General features: G+C 39.9%; 1 protein-coding gene across 2 annotated transcripts; it reads left to right on the top strand.

The window, feature by feature from the left end:
- The first annotated feature begins 8,267 nt into the window (after positions 1-8,267).
- On the top strand, positions 8,268-20,316 carry nptx1l (neuronal pentraxin 1 like). Of its 2 annotated transcripts, none has more exons than XM_033971097.2 (5): positions 8,268-8,745; positions 9,414-9,621; positions 14,138-14,382; positions 16,234-16,413; positions 18,315-20,316. In XM_033971097.2, exons 1-5 carry the CDS (start codon positions 8,320-8,322, stop codon positions 18,534-18,536), a joined length of 1,281 nt encoding a protein of 426 aa, XP_033826988.1. In that variant the 5' UTR covers positions 8,268-8,319; the 3' UTR covers positions 18,537-20,316. The 2 variants fall into 2 exon arrangements, with proteins under 2 accessions (XP_033826988.1, XP_055079578.1); XM_055223603.1 differs by having other exon boundaries at positions 8,311-8,745; positions 9,417-9,621; positions 18,315-18,616.
- The last annotated feature ends 1,099 nt before the right edge of the window (positions 20,317-21,415 follow it).

The raw sequence follows: 21,415 nt of genomic DNA, 5'->3' as shown, positions 1-21,415 counted from the left end.
TTGCCCAGCAGATCGTAGAGCTCTGCTGGGTTGGTGAGGGGTCAAAATGTCACACAGGTCGGACGGTGCAAGACGAGTGACTGCATTAAGAACAAACAGCAAATCAGACGATGTAAAAAAGCATGCAAAAACATCGGTGAAACGGCCAGACCCTGAAAGGTGAACCGCGTTATAGCGAGGGACAACTGTACTCAACTTTCATCTCACTGGGTTTAATCACAGATAGTAGCTTTAAGAGTCCGTAGTAATGATATAATTTAATTTACTTTTCCTGGCCATCAAATTTCGCTAAAATACACAAAGATTACTTCCAAAATTGACTTAAAACCTTAGTACACACTTGTCAATCATACGTATATTGGATCCCTTTAATGCAAACGTACCTCATTCCTTTCCCCATTCTCCAAAGAAATCATCATTTGAAAGAAAGTTGAGTAAGAAAGTGTGCGCTGACAGAGCCGAGGAGGAACAGAGGGAAAGATCCAGGGTTTGGGTTTGAAGAATGTGTCTCACTGTGAGCTGTTTATGTGGAAATCGCCGGATTATGAATTCGCAATAGGGTTTGTGTCTTTTGCGTATGCTAATTTAGTCTCAGGGCAAAGTGTGTCTCGACTTGTGGACAAAACAAGCTAAAAATATAGTGGCTTGAAAAATATTCGAAGGGTTTTTTAAAGATAAATATTGTTTGGGAATGTTGAGCCAATAGACTAGAGAAAGTTCACAATTTTGAATTTGATTAGTTTGACAGAAGTGGCCTTTTCCAAACACAGTCGCCAAAAATAGTACGCAAGTATGAATAGCATCACTTCAAAATGAATTAAGTAGAAGTATAAAGTCGTGGTCCAGTCGTGGTCTTCTGATTTGTGTCGTTTCTTTCTGATTTGTGTCGTTTCTTTCTGATTTGTGTCGTTTCATTCTGCTTTGTGTTGTCTCATTCTGATTTGTCGTTTCATTCTGATTTGTGTCGTTTCTTTTCTGATTTGTGTCGTTTCTTTTCTGATTTGTGTTGTTTCATTCTGATTTGTATCATTTCTTTATGATTTGTGTCGTTTCTTCCTGATTTGTGTCGTTTCTTTTCTGATTTGTGTCGTTTCATTCTGCTTTGTGTTGTCTCATTCTGATTTGTCGTTTCATTCTGATTTGTGTCATTTCTTTTCTGATTTGTCGTTTCATTCTGATTTGTGTCGTTTCTTTTCTGATTTGTGTCGTTTCTTTTCTGATTTGTGTTGTTTAATTATGATTTTTATAATTTCTTTATGATTTGTGTCGTTTATTGCTGATTTGTGTCGTTTCTTTTCTGATTTGTGTCGTTTCATTCTGCTTTGTGTTGTCTCATTCTGATTTGTCGTTTCATTCTGATTTGTGTCATTTCTTTTCTGATTTGTCGTTTCATTCTGATTTGTGTCGTTTCTTTTCTGATTTGTGTCGTTTCATTCTGCTTTGTGTTGTCTCATTCTGATTTGTCGTTTCATTCTGATTTGTGTCATTTCTTTTCTGATTTGTCGTTTCATTCTGATTTGTGTCGTTTCTTTTCTGATTTGTGTCGTTTCTTTTCTGATTTGTGTTGTTTCATTCTGATTTGTATCATTTCTTTATGATTTGTGTCGTTTCTTCCTGATTTGTGTCGTTTCTTTTCTGATTTGTGTCGTTTCATTCTGCTTTGTGTTGTCTCATTCTGATTTGTCGTTTCATTCTGATTTGTGTCATTTCTTTTCTGATTTGTCGTTTCATTCTGATTTGTGTCGTTTCTTTTCTGATTTGTGTCGTTTCTTTTCTGATTTGTGTTGTTTCATTCTGATTTGTATCATTTCTTTATGATTTGTGTCATTTCTTCCTGATTTGTGTCGTTTCTTTTCTGATTTGTGTCGTTTCATTCTGCTTTGTGTTGTCTCATTCTGATTTGTCGTTTCATTCTGATTTGTGTCATTTCTTTTCTGATTTGTCGTTTCATTCTGATTTGTGTCGTTTCTTTTCTGATTTGTGTTGTTTCATTCTGATTTGTATAATTTCTTTCTGATTTGTGTTGTTTCATTCTGATTTGTGTCGTTTCATTCTGATTTGTGTTGTTTCTTTTCTGATTTGTGTCGTTTCTTTTCTGATTTGTGTCGTTTCTTTATGATTTGTGTCATTTCTTCCTGATTTGTGTCGTTTCTTTTCTGATTTGTGTCGTTTCATTCTGCTTTGTGTTGTCTCATTCTGATTTGTCGTTTCATTCTGATTTGTGTCATTTCTTTTCTGATTTGTCATTTCATTCTGATTTGTGTCGTTTCTTTTCTGATTTGTGTTGTTTCATTCTGATTTGTATCATTTCTTTATGATTTGTGTCGTTTCTTCCTGATTTGTGTCGTTTCTTTCTGTTTTGTGTTGTTTCTTTTCTGCTTTGTTTTGTTTCATTCTGATTTGTGTCGTTTCTTTTCTGATTTGTGTCGTTTCATTCTGCTTTGTGTTGTCTCATTCTGATTCGTCGTTTCATTCTGATTTGTGTCATTTCTTTTCTGATTTGTCGTTTCATTCTGATTTGTGTCGTTTCTTTTCTGATTTGTGTCGTTTCTTTTCTGATTTGTGTCGTTTCTTTTCTGATTTGTGTTGTTTCATTCTGATTTGTATCATTTCTTTATGATTTGTGTCGTTTCTTCCTGATTTGTGTCGTTTCTTTTCTGATTTGTGTCGTTTCATTCTGCTTTGTGTTGTCTCATTCTGATTTGTCGTTTCATTCTGATTTGTGTCATTTCTTTTCTGATTTGTCGTTTCATTCTGATTTGTGTCGTTTCTTTTCTGATTTGTGTCGTTTCATTCTGCTTTGTGTTGTCTCATTCTGATTTGTCGTTTCATTCTGATTTGTGTCGTTTCTTTTCTGATTTGTGTCGTTTCTTTTCTGATTTGTGTTGTTTCATTCTGATTTGTATCATTTCTTTATGATTTGTGTCGTTTCTTCCTGATTTCTGTCGTTTCTTTTCTGATTTGTGTCATTTCATTCTGCTTTGTGTTGTCTCATTCTGATTTGTCGTTTCATTCTGATTTGTGTCATTTCTTTTCTGATTTGTCGTTTCATTCTGATTTGTGTCGTTTCTTTTCTGATTTGTGTTGTTTCATTCTGATTTGTATCATTTCTTTATGATTTGTGTCGTTTCTTCCTGATTTGTGTCGTTTCTTTCTGTTTTGTGTTGTTTCTTTTCTGCTTTGTTTTGTTTCTTTCTGATTTGTGTCGTTTCTTTCGAGTCTCCAACATGTTTCTCCAACATATATTTTATTGTATGACATGAATGGTATTTTGTATAAGTTGTTACATTTGTTATCCAGGTCAGTTTGTCTTTGGGATGGTCCAGATTTGGAGAGACTTTTCCTGCGTTTGTCTCCAGTAGATTAGACGACTGTAACGTCCTGCTCACTGGCCTTAAGACAGAACAGGACACCCAGAACACTGCTGCTCGGGTCAGGACTAGAACCAGGAAGTACTTCACACATGTGTCCTGTGGCTCAGATCTCTGGCTCCTGTGGCTCAGAGAATAGACTTTAAAGCAGCTCTGTTTTAATGACATATGAACCGTCTCGCACTCTGAGGACTTCAGGGACCGGCCTCCTGCTGGTCCCAGAGTCAGGACTAAACATGGAGAATCAGAGTTTCAGTTTTATGCAGCTAAAACCTGGAACAGTCTTCATGAAGATGTGAGACAGACCTCCACTTGAATATGACTGAGAGGTTTTTATTCTGCACTTTTCTCCTTTAAAGTAAATCCTGCGTAAATCAGCAACATCACGTGACTCTTATGACGACGACTACAGACGGCAGTACAAACACGTCGAGGTAAATAAACCGGTCTGTTACATGAAAACAAAAGAACAACATCCGCTTTACAATTTGAGTTTAATGCGACTGGAAACACAAAACATGCGCATAAAAATCTGGTGTTTTCAAAGCAGAGACACTAAAATGAGAACAGCTACACTATATCTGAAGCAACGCAGCAAGAAACACAAACGTACAAATCATTTTATATTGTTTGCATAAAACTTTTGTCTCTGTTACTTCAATAAAAAAAACATTACGCAAGAAGGAGTAGAAGTTATGTAACTGTAACTGTGAATGTAACTGAGTACTACCCACTTCTGTGTGAATAAAAAAGTACATGTTAAAACTATTTGACTCTTTTTTGTTATTTTGTTAATGATTTTGAAGTTTTTTGTGTGTTATAAAGATTTTTTTTTTTTTTTTTGTGGTTTTAACAGTGCACTTTTACGTTTTCTGGTGGAGGGCACATCTGCTCGTTGTTATTGCTTTGTCTGGAATGTTTTACAATATGGCATTAAACTTGTCTATTTCCTTCAAGATAAGCACCCACCGAGCAAAGTTACAGGTCAGATCTGTAGAGAGGCGCGTCCGCTCACGAGAATCCATGTTTTTTTGGGTATTTTTGAGTGATGAAATGAAATGCTTGAGTGGGTTTCGTGCCGTACTGTGGAACATTTAAAACATAACACAAGCAGCAGGTGGTGAAATGTTACGTAATGCACCTTTGAGTGATTTTACATATGCATTTAACTTAATACATTTGAACTAAATTAACTACATTTTGAGTAGTAAAAGGAAAATTCATTATGCGAGTTTGCAGGGCCGGTCCTAGCTTCCACGGGGCCTTGAGCTGAATTTGTCTCTGGGGCCCCCTCCTGGTTCAGCTGTTGGTGATTCACATTTAACACATTCTGACTCTGCTCTCATCACTTTGACCAGTTGTTTTTGTGTTTATCTGACCAACATCAGACTGAAAACATCCAGAATGTCACAAAAACTACCACAGTCACAAGAACAGAACACAAACATATAAGGGGGGGTCAAGATTTTTAAAATTCTAGACATTTTTTATTCATTTCTGGTGGATTTTAATGTGTTCCAGTTGACGACAGTGTTTCTTACATTTACATTATGTCGGGTCCTTGCTCCGGTGTAAACACAGAGCTGCCCTCACCTCTGCCCGACTCAAAAACAAACGTAGCAGCAGCAGATATTTTACTACTATAGATATAAAACAAATGTAATAGTTTTAGGGGGATGTTTAGGCTGCTGTAAACACACAAGCCCTGTGTACATTAAACTTGATATATCTTATTATTTTCAATCTAAATGTATGAGTTTTTGGGGGGCCCCTGCTGACCTCGGGGCCCTAAGCCGCTGCTCAGTCTGCTTATATTCTGAACCGGCCCTGTCAACTGGAGAAAAAGTTATCTGAGTGAAGACGTTTGGCTGCTCTTCAAAGCCTCTTCATCAGTTCTGGTCAGATTGATGGTGGACACCGTCTTTACAAACAGATGTGTTAGTTTCCGTGTGGTTAGCTCCTCCCTTCAGACAAATATAAGACAGTGTCCAGCAGTAATCTGACCAGAACTGAATGAGCAGCAGTGAAACGTCTTCACTCAAATAACTTTTTGTCCAGTTGACAGAATGATTTATTCTATTACCATGGATCAAACCAAAAGTGTAAAACATTGAGAAGATTTCAGCATATAAAAGTGGACGTTTATATTGCACTTTTGAACTTTCATAACAAATTGTACCGTTGAAATTTGACCTTCAACTCAATTCCAGCTTCTAGAACGACATGGAGCGTCCAAAGCACAGGCGCTGTCTGGTGGCTGCGTAGGTGTCAGGGCATTACCTAAACACTATTAACATTCTGTTCTTTATGCGGTCGTCAGAGACTTTCCAAACTAGTGTTGATGTTTGGTCTGCCCTCTGTTAACTGCTTTTTCACCAGTTTAATCGAATTCGGCCCACACCAGGACACAACCCAGGTAATGCGTGGAGCTTTGACACGGCTGCAAAGAGGTTGACACAAACTAGTTGCATAAACAGAATGCTTTTTTTCTATATAAATTGTACATAGTTTTCACATCTATGTCCTGGTTTGAAATGATTTAAGTCCTGGTTTGGTCCTGTTCTAGTCCTAAGTTGGTTCTGTTTAGTGATTGTTGTCAAAAGAATCGAAAATCAGATTCTAGATACAGAATTAGAGCAGATATTGATATAAAAAAGTCACATTCACAGGGCAGAAGTGAACCTTTCCTGAATAACTTTAGCTTTGGATCAAAAGAAGTATAAGAAACGTAGACTTGTATATGCCCATGGACTGTGAAACCGACCTGGACCACTGCGGGATTATGATTTAATGCTGAAAATCACATTCTGTTGTCTAAATAGTGTTTTTTAATCATCATCGTGGTATCAGAATCAGTGTTAAGTATCGAGTCTTTTTCTTATTATCAAAATCGAGTTTAAAATTTGAGTATAATGACATGAGTTCTGCTTGGGGAGGTGAAAATAAGTGATTAAATATTGCTCAAAGATGCATGAATCACTCCAAAAACAACGTAAACGAGAAGAGGAAACAACAAAAACATGGCTCTGAAGCTCTGAAAAGTGGATTTAACATTACAAGTCTGTTTTACTCGTTACTGCACATTCAATTTATTCCTAATTCTGTCCAGGTTTAGTCTCTGGTTCAGTTCTAGTTTAGTCCCAAGGCAAGTTTTGTGGAGTTTGTCTCTAAGCCCCAGACAAGAGAAGACTGAAAGTGAAATTAACCAGTTTAGGTGTCAGTTTTGTCAGTTTGGGCTCGAGGCTTGTTTTTATTGTCCTTGTAGAAAAATGTGACCCATCCTTCAATGCTGCTGAGCCAAACTGTGGTGCAGAACTCACCAGATCATGAGCTCCTTCGTCAGGACTGTTTTAACTGGAGGATTTGACCTGTTTATGTGTCCAGAAGTTTCTCCATGGACCAGCACCAAAGAACATCCCCTACATGAGCCACAAGAACCATCTACACTCTGAGGACTAAACCAGGACTAAACCAGGACTAAACATGGACTAAATCAGGACTAAACCAGGACTAAACCACGATTAAACCAGGACTAAACCAGGACTAAACATGGACTAAACCAGGACTAAACCACGATTAAACCAGGACTAAACCAGGACTAAACATGGACTAAATCAGGACTAAACCACGATTAAACCAGGACTAAACATGGACTAAACATGGACTAAACCAGGACTAAACCAGGACTAAACATGGACTAAACCAGGACTAAACCAGGACTGAACCAGGACTAAACCAGGACTAAACCAGGACTAAACCAGGACTAAACCAGGACTGAACAAGGACTAAACCAGGACTAAACCAGGACTAAACCAGGACTGAACAAGGACTAAACCAGGACTAAACCAGGACTAAACCAGGACTGAACAAGGACTAAACCAGGACTAAACCAGGACTAAACCAGGACTGAACAAGGACTAAACCAGGACTAAACCAGGACTAAACCAGGACTGAACAAGGACTAAACCAGGACTAAACCAGGACTAAACCAGGACTGAACAAGGACTAAACCAGGACTAAACCAGGACTAAACCAGGACTGAACAAGGACTAAACCAGGACTAAACCAGGACTAAACCAGGACTAAACATGGAGAATCAGTGTTTCAGTTTTGTGCAGCAAAAACCTGGAAGATGTGACACAGACCTCGACTTTGACAATGTTTAAATCCAGACTCAAAACAGTTCTGTTTATCTGTGCATGTGACTGAAGGGTTTTATTCTGCACTTCTCCTTTAATATTTATTTATAGTGATTATTTATGTTTTGATTTGTTATATTGTGATTTTAATGTATTTCTTATTCTGTAAAGCACTTTGAATTACCTGTGTGCGAATTGTGCTGTACAAATAAACTTGTCTTGTCTTGCCTTGTCTATGTTTTGGCCGCCTCTCATCCACCTTCCCTGGGATAAATCTTGCTAAACCTGAACTTTGGATCAACTTGAAAACCAGTGAACTTCCCCAACACCGCGCGCTCAGTGGAAACTCAAAGCGCTGTCCTTGGTGCTGAAAACTAATTGCTTCTTCTTCTTCTTCTTCTTCTTCACATCCACAAACCAAAGAACCGGGGCGCGCACGGCACATCTGGCACCGCAGTCCTCCCTCCTCTCTCTCCAATCTCCATCCTCCTCTCCCTCTCTCCTCCACCACAGCCTCCTACAAACTCCAGATAAATAATACAGAGCCAGAAATGACAAACAGCCCAAGCGATGAAAGATTTAACACACGGAGAACCTGAGAGCAAAATGGGCTTCTTCTTCTTCTTCTTCTTCTTCTTCTTTTTCTTCTTCTTCTTCAACTCAGTGTGACGCTGGCGTGCGCTCCCGCCCTTCTGCGCGCGTAATGCGGTGGGAGTGGCGATATAAAAGCGGCTGCAGCCTCTCACAGCCCGCGTACAGAGCCAGATAACCGCGGAGTTAGTATCAGAGGAGAGCAGACAACCGCGAACATGGGGAGTTTTACGCGCGGGATTTACTGGAGACTTTTCCTCGTAGTTTGCCTCTTTCTGGAAACTTCATCGCAAAACTTCGGACAGACGCAGTTCATTTGCACGTCCGTACCCAAGGACATGGACATCTGCGCGGCCACACTACAGAATTCCGTGCCCGGGGACAATAACTTGAAGAGCAGCGTCATGCAGTTACGAGAGACGGTGCTGCAGCAAAAGGAAACCATCATGAACCAGAAGGAGACCATCCGGGAGCTCACGTCCAAGTTGGCGCGGTGTGAGAGCCAGAGTGGAGAGCCTGGAGCGCGGAGGAAAGACGCGGGGACCAAGAACACCATGGGGGACGTGTCCAGGGGCCCCGCGGACACCCTGGCGCAGCTCTCCAATACTTTACAGTCGCTAAAGCAGAGACTGGAGAACTTAGAGGTAGGAATCGAAATGTAGCCACCAAAATTGATAAAATACTCTCAATATCCAAACGTAATCTAAGTTTTCTATCAAACTGAGGTGAGATATTGGGTGATTGAGATGTTATCAGGGTCTTAAGAAACCGTTTTCCAAAATGGACACGAGAAAAACGCACAGCAGGACGCGTCAGTGTTTCTGCAGTAAAAACATTTCTGGGAGTGAAATTGTAGCTTACTCCTGAGTTCATGCAGTATTTTTACACAGTGTTGGATTGTAGCAACTTAAAATAACACTTTAAATGATAGAAAAGCAGGGATATGTTGTTGAATACTTGGAAATTTTAAGGATAACTGCGCATTATCACCATGTAGTTTGTGTTTTTATGAATTGTAATGGACGCACAGACAGATTGGAGCAGTAAAAGGTGCCAAAAAAACAAAAAAAAAAAGCCAGGAACACCTAAAAGTCTTGATTCTTTGCAACAAAATGTATTAAAATGTCACTTTTTATAATCCATGTGACAAGGAAAGAGTCTGACAGGCAGTTCAGGACAACAAAAAGAGGGACAAGTGGTCACAGTGTTTGCCGATTTAAAAGTTACGCATCTGGTTTAGACACAAACAAACCCCTCTCCATTTGAAGACTCTTTTTTTTTTTAAATCAAAGTTCTCTTCTCGTCCCTGCAGCAGTACAGTCGCAGTAACAGCTCGGTTCAAGCCAACAGCCTCAAAGACCTGCTCCAGAACCGCATAGACGAGTTGGAGAAACAGGTTTTGTCGCGCGTCAACAGCATCGAGGAGAACCGCCACGGACTGCGCAACGAGACCGAGCAGCGCGGCCGCGTCGAGTCCACGCTCACGTCGCTCCACCAGCGCATCTCAGACCTGGAGAAAGGTAAAGCAGCTCTGTTTTTTTTTATGCTCACGGGTTATTTTGAGTTTCAATGAGGTTTTGAGGTAGTGAGGAGAAGCTGATGGTCATTTTTCGTGGTTTCTATGACGAGAAGATGTGGAGATTTGGGGACATTGGATAGACTTTTGAAATATTGATGCTTTTTTCATCAGACTCGTTATTATTTAGTTTCCATGGTCGTTGAAAGTAGTTCGTAGTGTTGTAGAAGTGTTTCATGGCTGTAGTTGACTAAAGACAAGCCCCGTGCATCGATTAATCCACTAAAAGGAGGCAAGACGAGTTTATTTGCACCGAACAATTTAAACACAAGGTAATTCAAAGTCCTTTAGACGTTAAAATCACAAAACAACAAATCAAAACATAAATAATCATCATAAAATGGACATTAAAGGAAAAAAAAACAGGAGGAGGAGCTGTGATATTAGCAACAAATCACAAAACTATTTCTATGATTCATCCATATTCAGCCCTAAGTCGACTGACAGGACAGTAAAAGGAAACTGCAGGTTTGTATGAAAAGTGTTTCTGCTAAAATATGTTGATTTTCTGCCTGGTTCTGTGGCTCTAAAACAGTGTGACTAACAGTGTTTGGTTTTGAGCCTTGAGGTTCTTAAAGTCCTGATTTTGACCTAGTTTAGAAACTGGGACTAGGAGGTGTCCAGACGTGTTTCCACCAAAGCCACATCTTAAAACACATTCAGATCATTCAGATGGGATATTGCACATCGTTTTGACACAAGCACATTACCTTTAATAAGGCCTGAAACATCCGTGTTACTTATTGAGGTTATACTGACAGAATTATATAAATTTGCTGTTAAAATTAGTGCCTGTGATTAATTGGGCCATCTCCGCAGAACGCCTGAGGGCCGATATTAATTGGTCTGTGGGCCTTATTTGGCCCGTGGGCCGTAGTTTAGACAGCCCTGTCTTAGTTTGACCTGGTTTATTTCTTGTGCTGTCCTGGTTTAAAATGGGTCTATTATTTATTTTCATGGTAAAAGGAGGTGATTTGCTGTGTGGGGCTGGTGGCTGCAGGAGGACAGAGACAGGAGGATGTAGAACGGTTGAAATATTGAGCTTCATAAAGTCCCGATTCAGACCTAGTCCTGATTGATTTGGTTTTGGTTCTTTCGTTTAGTCCTGGTTTAGATCTGGTTTATTTCTGGTGCAGTGCTGGTTTTGATTTGGCTGACTTTATCTCTGGTTTAAAACTGATTTTGCACTGTTTAAATCCTTCCTTAGACCTCATTTATTTAGTGCTTTATTTCTGATTTAGACTTGGCTTTAACATTGTAAAGAATTTCTTCCGGTTTCGGATGTAGTTTTAACTCAGTTCAGTCGAGGTTTGAGACCAGGTTTAGTCCCTGTTCTGCTGCTGATTTGGACTTGACCTCTGTGTTTCTGAATCTCGCTGTAGTCACATTTTACTCTTTATAAATGTCAACAACACAGTGCTAAGAAAAAAATCCCATTAGAGCTGTCCAAGGTGCTGAATGTGACTATTACAGGAGATGTTAGTCAGAGCTGTCCTTGGTGCTGACATCACTGCACAGTAGAATGTCAGTTAAAGGTAAACTATGTAACTTTTTTAGTGGGGGTGGTGAAGAGTCTGCCACCTGCTTGTATCCATAGAGATGTTATTGCTTTGCCTGGAATGTTCCACAGTATGACATTAAAGACGACATGTTATGATTTTGTCTGTTGTTTAGTTATTATCTATTATTTGAGGGTCATGAAAAGTGGATTTTTTTGTTTTTTTGTTTTTTGTGGTGGTAATGGCGTCTCTACTCAAGCACGCAACTCTGAGTGGGCAAATGAGAAGAGGAAACAATTAGAACGTTGTAAAAAAGCGATTGCGTATTGTATGTCTCCATTAAACGTTGCGGTTTTTAAAATGGAACTGAACATTAAATCCACTTTTTTCACTTCTTATCTATTTATATGGTGTTTTAATGGCATTATCTACCGTTCCTAGTCATTTTTTTAGCAACTTTAGCTCAAACTTGGTAAATTTGGAGCTTGCTGGTCAAAAAAACGTTTGAATCTAAGCGTCTCCTGCCTTCAGTGGACTCTGCAGTTCCCAGTAGTTGGTGACATCACACAAAACTGCCCCGATTAAAGTGAATTGTGTCTGATGACAAACACCTGGCTGCAGAGTTTAGATGTTTATTCCCATTTTAAAAACATGGCCTTGTCGCATCACTTCTTCTTCTGTCTCCATGGCGATATACTTTATTAATAATAATAATAATAATAATAATAAATTTTACTTATAATGCACTCTTCATTAAACAAAATCCCAGAGTGCTACAATAAAAGAACTAAAGAATTAAAATGCTAATTGCTAAAAACTAAAAACTAAAAAACTAATAACATCACAGATTTAAGTTTAATCCCGTGGAACATACGGTGGAACATTCCAGGCAAAGCAATAGCATCACTATGGAGACAAGAAAAGTTATATAGTATGAGATTAAATTGACAAAAAGAAGATTTATTTTATTTGGCGTGTATTATTTTAGTCGGCTATGAGGAAAAAAAAAGTACCTTGTCATAATTTTGCGCTTTTGTTAGCGATGGGACATGATGAGAATGATGAGAAATTAGGACCGTTGCCATGGCGATTAACGATTTAAAACAATATATGGCGTCTTTTGAATGGGAAACGTCCTCAAAACGACGCAGACAATAAAAGAAAAGGCATTGAAAGTGAAACCATACCCACGCTTCTTTCCTGCGCCGCTCTTGACATGAGATTAGAGATTAGATTAGAGCAGATCAGTTGTGTAATGTCATTCCTGCGTAAATCCCGCCGCACACTGGGAATGAAATATGACTTTAGGCAAATGGAAAAAGAGCCCACGGCATAATGTGGGATTTAGCAGATGTTTACGGTACGGGGGTGCAAAGGTGACGTATCGTACAGCGCAAAGAGAGATTTAGTGCGGCGTGGACGTACGTGAGAAATGAAACTTTACCGTCAAATGTGTAACTTTGTGCGTTGTCGAGTCTAATACATTTTGCGTCGTACCTTTCTGTGGTCTATAGATTGATCAGTTTGCTGTTTTATCATCCAAATACCTACACATTTCGAATGATCTCTGTTTAAAGCTGCATTATGTACATTTTCTGTTGGGACGTTTCTATGGAGATCTTATTGTTTTGCCTGAAATGTTCAACAGACATTCAACGTATCAACAACAGCTTTTTTATTGCTAGAAAATAGTGTCTTGTGAGCAGATTCACCTCCACAGATCAGACTTGTAACCTGAGCTGTGGCGCCACCTGCTTGTCTCCATGGTGATAGATAAGTTTAATGTCATACTACGGTGGAAATTGCCGTTTATCTGTCAGATTGTAGATTTGTTGAGCTGGTTTATGGTTAATATTTCTGTAATTACTGGGTTTATCTAGACATGAAACAAAAACTGGCCTAAATTTCAACATTTTCACCGTCAGCGTGAATAAATCAACAAACTTTAAACATGTTTTTACGATACAGACGTCCCTCGTTTAAAAAAATAACCTGCAAAAGGCGAAATCTACGAAATAGCGAGACCGCGAAAGGTGAATATGAGCTGTTCTTCAATTCCAAAGATGCGATTATTATAAACTGAGACGACTTAAAGCAAGTTTTTTTGGAGCCTGTCCCTTAAAAAGAACAATAACGATCGACATTTAAATATTTCTTTCAAAAACAGTGACTCTCCAGTAGATTTCTGTCACTGACTGGACTTAACTTCTGTATTAAATGTCGTTGAAATGTTGAAACGCCATTGGAAACCCGGCAGTCGACTTATAAATAGACCTCTGTGCTTCATCTGAAATTACCACATCATCATATTCTAGAAAGTGAATGCAGAATATTTGATCCTGTCTTTAAAAATATTGTAACTTAAAATGAACATGACAGTTTTTTTTTTTAATGTTTTTGTAAGTTTTATTTGGTTTGCATCAGCCAAGTTTGTGGAAAAAGAGTTGTGAGCTTTAATCCATGTTAGAACGCTGTTACCTCATCCAAAATATACAGTTATGTTAGTCCAAATCTCCAAAAACGCTCTGTTCCACCTTGTGATGTCATGAAGTGGTAGTTTTCAAGTTAACAGCTTTGTTTTTACCTTTAGTTCAGTCGACATTGGCAATTCCAGAGCTGAAATCATCCAAATGCTTCTAGAAATGAAGGTGTGTGGAGTTTCAAAACGCGGTGGAGCACATCCTGTATTACCACATGATGACATCACAAGGTGGAACAGGGTGTTTTCTGTTTGAGAGGAGAACGTAGCCCAAGTCTGCAGGGTTTGTGTGTTAAACATGTGCGAATGAAGCATGTTTTTGATGAGGAAACAACATTATAACATAAAATAACGGCGTAACACGAGCTCTTTAACGTAACCTCCACCCCCTCCACCCCCTCCACCTCCTCCCCCTCCTCCACCTCCTCCCCCTCCTCCACCTCCTCCACCTCCTCCACCTCCTCCACCTTGCGGTGCTCCAGGTCAGAGGGAGAACAGACCGTTGGATAAGTTCCAGCTGACGTTCCCTCTGCGCACTAACTACATGTACGCCAAAGTGAAGCGCAGTCTGCCGGAGATGTACGCCCTCACCGTGTGCATGTGGCTCAAGTCCAACGCGTCCCCGGGAGTGGGCACGCCGCTGTCCTACGCCGTGCCCGGGCAGGCCAACGAGCTGGTGCTGATCGAGTGGGGCAATAACCCCATGGAGCTGCTCATCAATGACAAGGTTTGGATTTGCACACTGCAGAAAATGACGTCTGCTCGGGTTTTGATTGTCTGACTTTAAGTTTTTAGATGTAAGAAAATGGCTGCGTTCCCACAAACACAGTTACACTGACTCACATTCAGATCAAGACCAAACACAAACTCAGCATTTTTTAAATCATGTTTTAAAATGTGGAGCTGGACTTGGACTAAACCCAGACTAAACTAACACTAGAGCAGGACCAAACCAGGACTAAACCAGGACTAAACCAGGACCAAACCAGGACTGAACCAAGACTAAACCAGGATTAAACCAGGACCAAACCAGCACTAAACCAGTACTAAACCAGGACCAAACCAGGACTAAACCAGGACTAAACCAGGACTAAACCAGGACTAAACCAAGACTAAACCAGGACTAAACCAGGATTAAACCAGGACTAAACCAGGATTAAACCAGGACCAAACCAGGACTGAACCAGGATTAAACCAGGACCAAACCAGCACTAAACCAGTACTAAACCAGGACCAAACCAGGACTAAACCAGGACTAAACCAGGACCAAACCAAGACTAAACCAAGACTAAACCAGGACTAAACCAGGACTAAACCAGGACTAAACCAGGACTAAACCAAGACTAAACCAGGACTAAACCAGGATTAAACCAGGACTAAACCAGGACTGAACCAGGATTAAACCAGGACCAAACCAGCACTAAACCAGGACTAAACCAGGACTAAACCAGGACTAAACCAGGACTAAACCAGGACTATACAAGGACTAAACCAGGACCAAACCAAGACTAAACCAGGACTAAACCAGGACTAAACCAGGACCTAACCAGGAGTGAACCAGGACTAGACCAGGACTAAACCAGGACCAAACCAGGACTAGACCAGCACAAGTGTGAATGCAAGTTTCTGTCTTGTTTCATTATGATCCTTGTTATTCCTTACTACTCTATCTAACAATGTGACATCAACATTTACTTTAATTTCAACTGTAATTATCTTTAAATAAATGTAAAATGTCCTAAAAGAAGCTAAATAATTCTAGTTAAATACATCTAAGATAACTTTTAAATGTTCTGAAGGACTTTTGCTCTTCCAAAGATCTATTATTGTGATTTTTATTGTTAATTTGGTACGATGGCTTGTGTCCTTGTCAATTTACTTGTTCATTATAAAAATGTATCACAATTTGACCTGTAAATACATGAGGCGTATCACCAAATACACATATGTAACACGACACGACGACATTCAATATTTAGAGCAGAAAACACGATCTCGTTCATAAACCATCACACACAGAAGGAAATGGTTTGTAGTCGATCCAAAACATTTGTTTTGCCGCAAGCTTTTTCATCTTTGTTTCAGGTAATGAATTTATTATTTGACGCATAATTACCTAACAGCAGAACCCTATTTATCCCCTCATTTCAAATACAAAAAACATTAGAACTTATAACAATGGTGGCGGTTTCTTAATCAACCAAAACCTGTACGAGTCGACTAATCATTTTATTATAAGGATTTATCGGGGAAAACACAAAGGAGAAGTGAAAGTTTTGTGGTATTTATCTGTAAAAAGGCAAACTATTCCAACTTTTAATCCGTTTTTATATAAATATCTGGTTTCTTGTTACTTTTTTCTGTGTAAATAGTTGTTTTGGGGTCAGATACATAGAGTATTTTGAGTTTCGCCGCTTTTTAGACTAATCGACGTCTTTAATCGACCAAGAGATTCTTTGCTTGACCCTATCCGACAATTAACTACCTCCAAAAAAATCAAATCCCCTGGAAAATGACAGTCACTTATACGTTTGCGTTGTCTTGTACGTTCATACTTCCTTCATAAATCTTTTCGCAGGTGGCCAAACTGCCCTTCCTGATAAACGACGGAAAGTGGCACCACATCTGCGTAACGTGGACCACCCGCGATGGAATGTGGGAGGCGTTCCAGGACGGAGTGAAGAGGGGCAGCGGGGAAAACCTGGCTCCCTACCATCCCATCAAACCCCAGGGCCTCCTCATCCTGGGACAAGAGCAGGTGACGGACACTAGAGTATTTGAATTATCACTTTATTATGTCCTTTTTTTTAGCTCCTACTGTAGATTTTTACTGTTTCGCAGCCTTAATTTCAACTATTAAAGGTTTCAAAGGAAGGACCCATTGGGAAATAAGTGCGGTACAAGGAATAGTTTATTGAATAGATAGAAAAATGCGTATCACCACGGTCCATGTGCTGGTAATGGTGATGAAGAGGATAAGGAAAGGCTGAGGAGTTTGATGGTTCTACTACTGCGGTGGAGATGGAGCAAAGGGCGGTTAAGCTTTGAAAACTAATGAAGGAAGAGAGTGAGAGCACATTTATATGGTGGTTTGAGAACTTTGTATATTTCTTATTTTAGATTTTAGATGTTGATGTGGTGATATCTGTGCGATGAATAAAACTACTTTGATAACACTCCAAAACTCTACAAACTCTGCTTTTCCTCATCCAAATTTGACTTTTCTGGAGTGTCTTTTCTTAATTTGTTTTCTTGGAGATTATGTCAGATCGTTGCCATCAGGTTGTAAATGAGGGTAGTTTGTTTGATGTGAGTAAAAACAGCATAGATTAAATTTAACCATTGTTTTATGGCTAGAAAGTGTTTTGAATTGGTAAATGCACGGCCTGGACAAAAAAAAAAAAAAAGTTGTCACCAAAAAAAAGGTCACACACTCTAATATTTTGTTGGACCGCTGTGGCATTGTGTTGATTTCGCTTCTGCAACATCACAGATTTATTTCCATCCAGTGTCACATTAATTCTTCACCAAGATGTTGCATTGATGATGGTCGAGTCTGACGCTGCTCAAAGCTTCTCCAGCTCATCCCAAAAAAATTCTCAATGGGGTTAAGGTCTGGACTCTGTGGTGGACAATCCAAGTGTGAAAATTATGTCTCTGTCTCTCTCCGTCTGCTTCTCCCTCTCTCTGCTTCTCTTTCTCTCTCTGCCTCCCCCTCTCTCTCCCTCTCTGCTTCTCTCACTCTCTCTCTCTCCCTCCCCCTCCCTCTTTCTCTATCTGTCTCTCTCTGTGCATCTGTCTCTCTGCCTGTTTCTCCCTCTTTCTCTCTCTCTCTCTCCCCCTCTGCTTTTATTTTTCTCTCTCCCTCTCTCTCCCACCCTCCTTCTCTCTCTCTCTCTCTCTGTGCATCTCTCTCTCTGCCTTCTCTCTCTCTCCCTGTTTCTCTCCCCCCCTCTCTGATTCTATTTATCTCTCTTCCTCTCTCCCTCTCTCTCTTCCTCTTTCTCTCTCTCTGTGTCACTCTCTCTCTGCCTCTGTTTCTCCCTCTCTCTCTACTTTCTCTCTCTCTTCCTCCCCCTCCCTCTCTCTTTGCCTCTCTGCTTCTCTTTCTCTCTCCCTCTCAGCCTCCCTTTCTCTCCCTTCTCCTCCCTCTCTCTCCCTCTCTCTGTGTTCATGCTCCTGATTCTCTCTTTCACAGTTTAATCCTGTTGAATCGTGACATTGTCGTCTTGAAATATGCCCAAAAATCCACTGCTGTAATAACCTGGTCATTCAGTATATTCAGGTGTCAGCTGACCTCATTCTGCTGAACCTCGACCGGACCAACTGCAGCAACCCCAACATATTTGTTTAGTTAAATCCAGGTGGTGACTTATTTTTTTGGCCAGACAGTGTATTTGTGTTTGTTCGAGCACAGCACTGTATATACTGTCATGTTAGCTTTAGCTATACAGATGGAATCACTAGCCCAACTGTGTATCTGTTTATCGTACTTTACATTCATCTCAACACGTAATTAGATCAAATCCATCAAACGTCCCTGCAAACTGACTGCAGACATTTTACACAGAATTCAATTAAGTTGCAATATCAACCTAATCCACAATGAAGCAAATGAATGACACTAGCATTGATTAAACCCGTTTTTCTCCGCTGTAGGACATGCTAGGTGGAGGTTTCGACGCTACCCAAGCTTTCGTGGGCGACCTAGCCAACCTGCACATCTGGGACCGCAAGCTAACCGTTGGCGAAATCTACAACCTCGCCACCTGCAGCAGCAAAGCCCAAGTCGGCAACGTGTTCGCCTGGATGGAAACCAGCTTGGATATTTACGGCGGCGCCTCCAAGTGGACATTCGAAGCGTGTCGCCAACTCAACTGAGATGAATTCACGGGACGAGAAGTCAAGATTTTTTGTCCGTTTCCGCTGCTATCGCTACGACGAAGTAGTAAACTCGAAATCCAGATTGAAAACTGGATTTGAAATGGAGAGGCCGATTAGCTGATGGACTTTTGACGGAATTTCGAGTTGAGTAAAGGCGATTGCTGTCCGTCGGGTTTGCTCGGATGGGAATTGTAATCCGTTCGAAGCTCGCTAAGGACTGCAGCAGACAATTTGGACTTTACGGGGAAGCACTGAGTAAGATTTCGACGTTTGTAGAGGTCAACGAAAAGACTTTGAGGATCTTCAAACTGTTACAACGGTTGGGGTTTGTCACTGTGAGAGATTGTACGGTGGATTTTGGAAGAAGAGCACGATTTCGGCACAAAAATGGACAATGTTGTGGACTTTTCTCACTATTCTTTTTTCAGCCACCACCTGCTTGATGTGATTTTGGGTAAAAAGCTAAAATAAAATCTGTAAAAGAAGTTAGATTTATTGCCAACATTTGAGCCTGAGTGCCTTGGGCTGTTTAAGAAACTCAGCACATTTTTTATGATTTGCAGGATGTTCGCTTTGTTTTGTGTAACTTGCTTTTTGGAGTTTATTGTAGAGGTGGGCGATATTGGCGGAAATACAAATATGGAGTGATATTCCGGATAATTCTGATAACTCGACATTTTTATCAATCGAACAACAGCTAAAACGCTACGCTAAAGGTCCAATAATCTGCTAAATTGTCTTGTTTACTCATCAAAAACATCCTTGAGTATTGATTGGTTTTACTTTCGTCTATTGAGAAACGTAGATAAAGATCCATTCACTTTCACCGGACTCTTTACGATCTTTTCAGGACTCAAACCGCCTTTCCTATGCAGCTAATGGACCACTCCACAATACGTTAATATTTAAAATTAATCTACAGCTCCAAGATTAGTTTTTAGACCTTTTAGACCTTTAATGTGTTGCTCAAAAAGCCAAACATTGAAAACATTGGAAACGTACGCCTTACAAATGTTGATTGGTTTAAACATTTGTGCTCATTTTGGCCTTTTTAAACACGCTTTTGGTAATGCCTATGTTTAGAAATCACAATTTTAAAAGCAAGGTCCCATGTCTGAACTAATAGATTTGTGTAAGAGCTCCCTCTGCAGACATTAATTGGGATAAATCATGAAAAAGCCACTTAAGAACAGGACAGTCAAACAAAAGGACACTTTAATCTAGCCATATGTTTGTTTTGAAAGCAATTTGAGCACAGAATTCCTAGAAAATGGGCTTAAAACTAAACAGGAGACGTCAAGGTTTCTTATCTATGACGTAACAATTTGGGGAAACTTGAAACAAAGTGATTTCTAAGGTTCAGGGAAAGACAAGCTCGTAAACAGGATGATGCAAACGTGAATGGAGCAAAATATACTGTAGCTCCAGGTATGTTTTTGACGACGGAACGACGTTATATCATGAAATTTCCACTTTGCAAGACGTATCGCCTCTAAAATTTCGAACTTGAACTTGAGATATCGCCCGCCTCTTGTTTCTCTGTGACCCGGTGAATGCAGCTGTTGGATGGTGAACTGCGGTCTGGTGATGACGATGCATTTTGCAGATGAGAATGTCCTCTGTACAGTTTAACAGCATGTCTTAACGTGTGTAAGTGGCCTCCTCTGCTTCGACCCCTCATGTTTTCTATGGATTCTACTGTGTAGGCTTTAAGCATGGCAACACCAACAGATGAGAAAGTTCTAGTTTTTGTAATAAATTGTGATACTTGAATCATAAAAGCGTGAATTTATTCTTGACAAGATGACTCACATGTTATACAAGAAGTTTGGAAGGAACGAAAAACAAAACTTTGAAGAATTTGGATTTGAAGCTTGATTTTGATGCTAAGGAATAGACTCGATTCTCTATATATTGATTCAATGTGACTTATATCAGTCGTCCAGGTAGTTCCATAGTGGTCCATGGGCGTTTACTAGTCCATGTGTCTTTACGTGTTCTGATACAGCTCAAGATCATTCTAAAGATATTCAGATGAGTATTGTTCAAACCTACAAACACGTAAAGACATAAACTGGTTCACCCAAAGGACAAAACCCCGAGCCATAAACAAAGTCATGTGTTCTACTCCATTCAGTGAAGAGTGAGCGTTACACTGGAGAAACTAAACAGCCACTTCATAAAAGAATGTTCCAACACTGTCGAGAGAGCAGCTCAGGACCACAGTCTGCTGTTCATCTCCATCTCAAAGACACTAACCACTGCTTTGAAGAGAGTGAAGTTCAGATCTGAGCCGGAGAAAAGAAATGTTTTGAGAGAGGAGTTAAAGAAGATATTTTTGTTAGGAAAATGAACAGGAATGGGGGCCTTGGACATAATCTCTCCCCCATCTATAACTCCATCCTCAGACCCAAAACAAACAAAGGAAACAAAGAAAACAACAGAGCTAGCCAGTAGGCCCGTTAAGTAGGTCTCAGGCATATTGCACGCTCAGTGTAGCTCAGTAAACCTCGCCTACACAGTTAGCTCCTCCCTTCACACACATATAAGTCAGTGTCCAGCAGTGAATCTGACCACAACTGAAGAAGCGACTTGGACGAGCAGCGAAACGTCTTCACTCACAGATTTTTTACGATTGAGGATAAATTTGCAATGCCAAATTTAAAACATGCCCAAAAGCTTTACCATGAAAGACAAAGTATTAACTGTTAATTAAGCAAAAAATATCATTAACGTAATTGTATTTTTGTTAATTTCAACCCTTCAAATTTCAATTTTGATTATTCAGCCCTAATTTTATCTACCAAAACCTAAATGACACAATGGCAAAAACACACACGTTAGTGCATAAACTTTCAATAATTTTCAAAAAACTG

The sequence above is a fragment of the Periophthalmus magnuspinnatus genome, chromosome 8 (assembly GCF_009829125.3).
Source record: "Periophthalmus magnuspinnatus isolate fPerMag1 chromosome 8, fPerMag1.2.pri, whole genome shotgun sequence".
Taxonomy (NCBI): Eukaryota; Metazoa; Chordata; class Actinopteri; order Gobiiformes; family Gobiidae; genus Periophthalmus; species Periophthalmus magnuspinnatus.
Note: the sequence above shows the minus strand (reverse complement) of the source record. Positions and strands in the feature narration are given on the sequence as shown.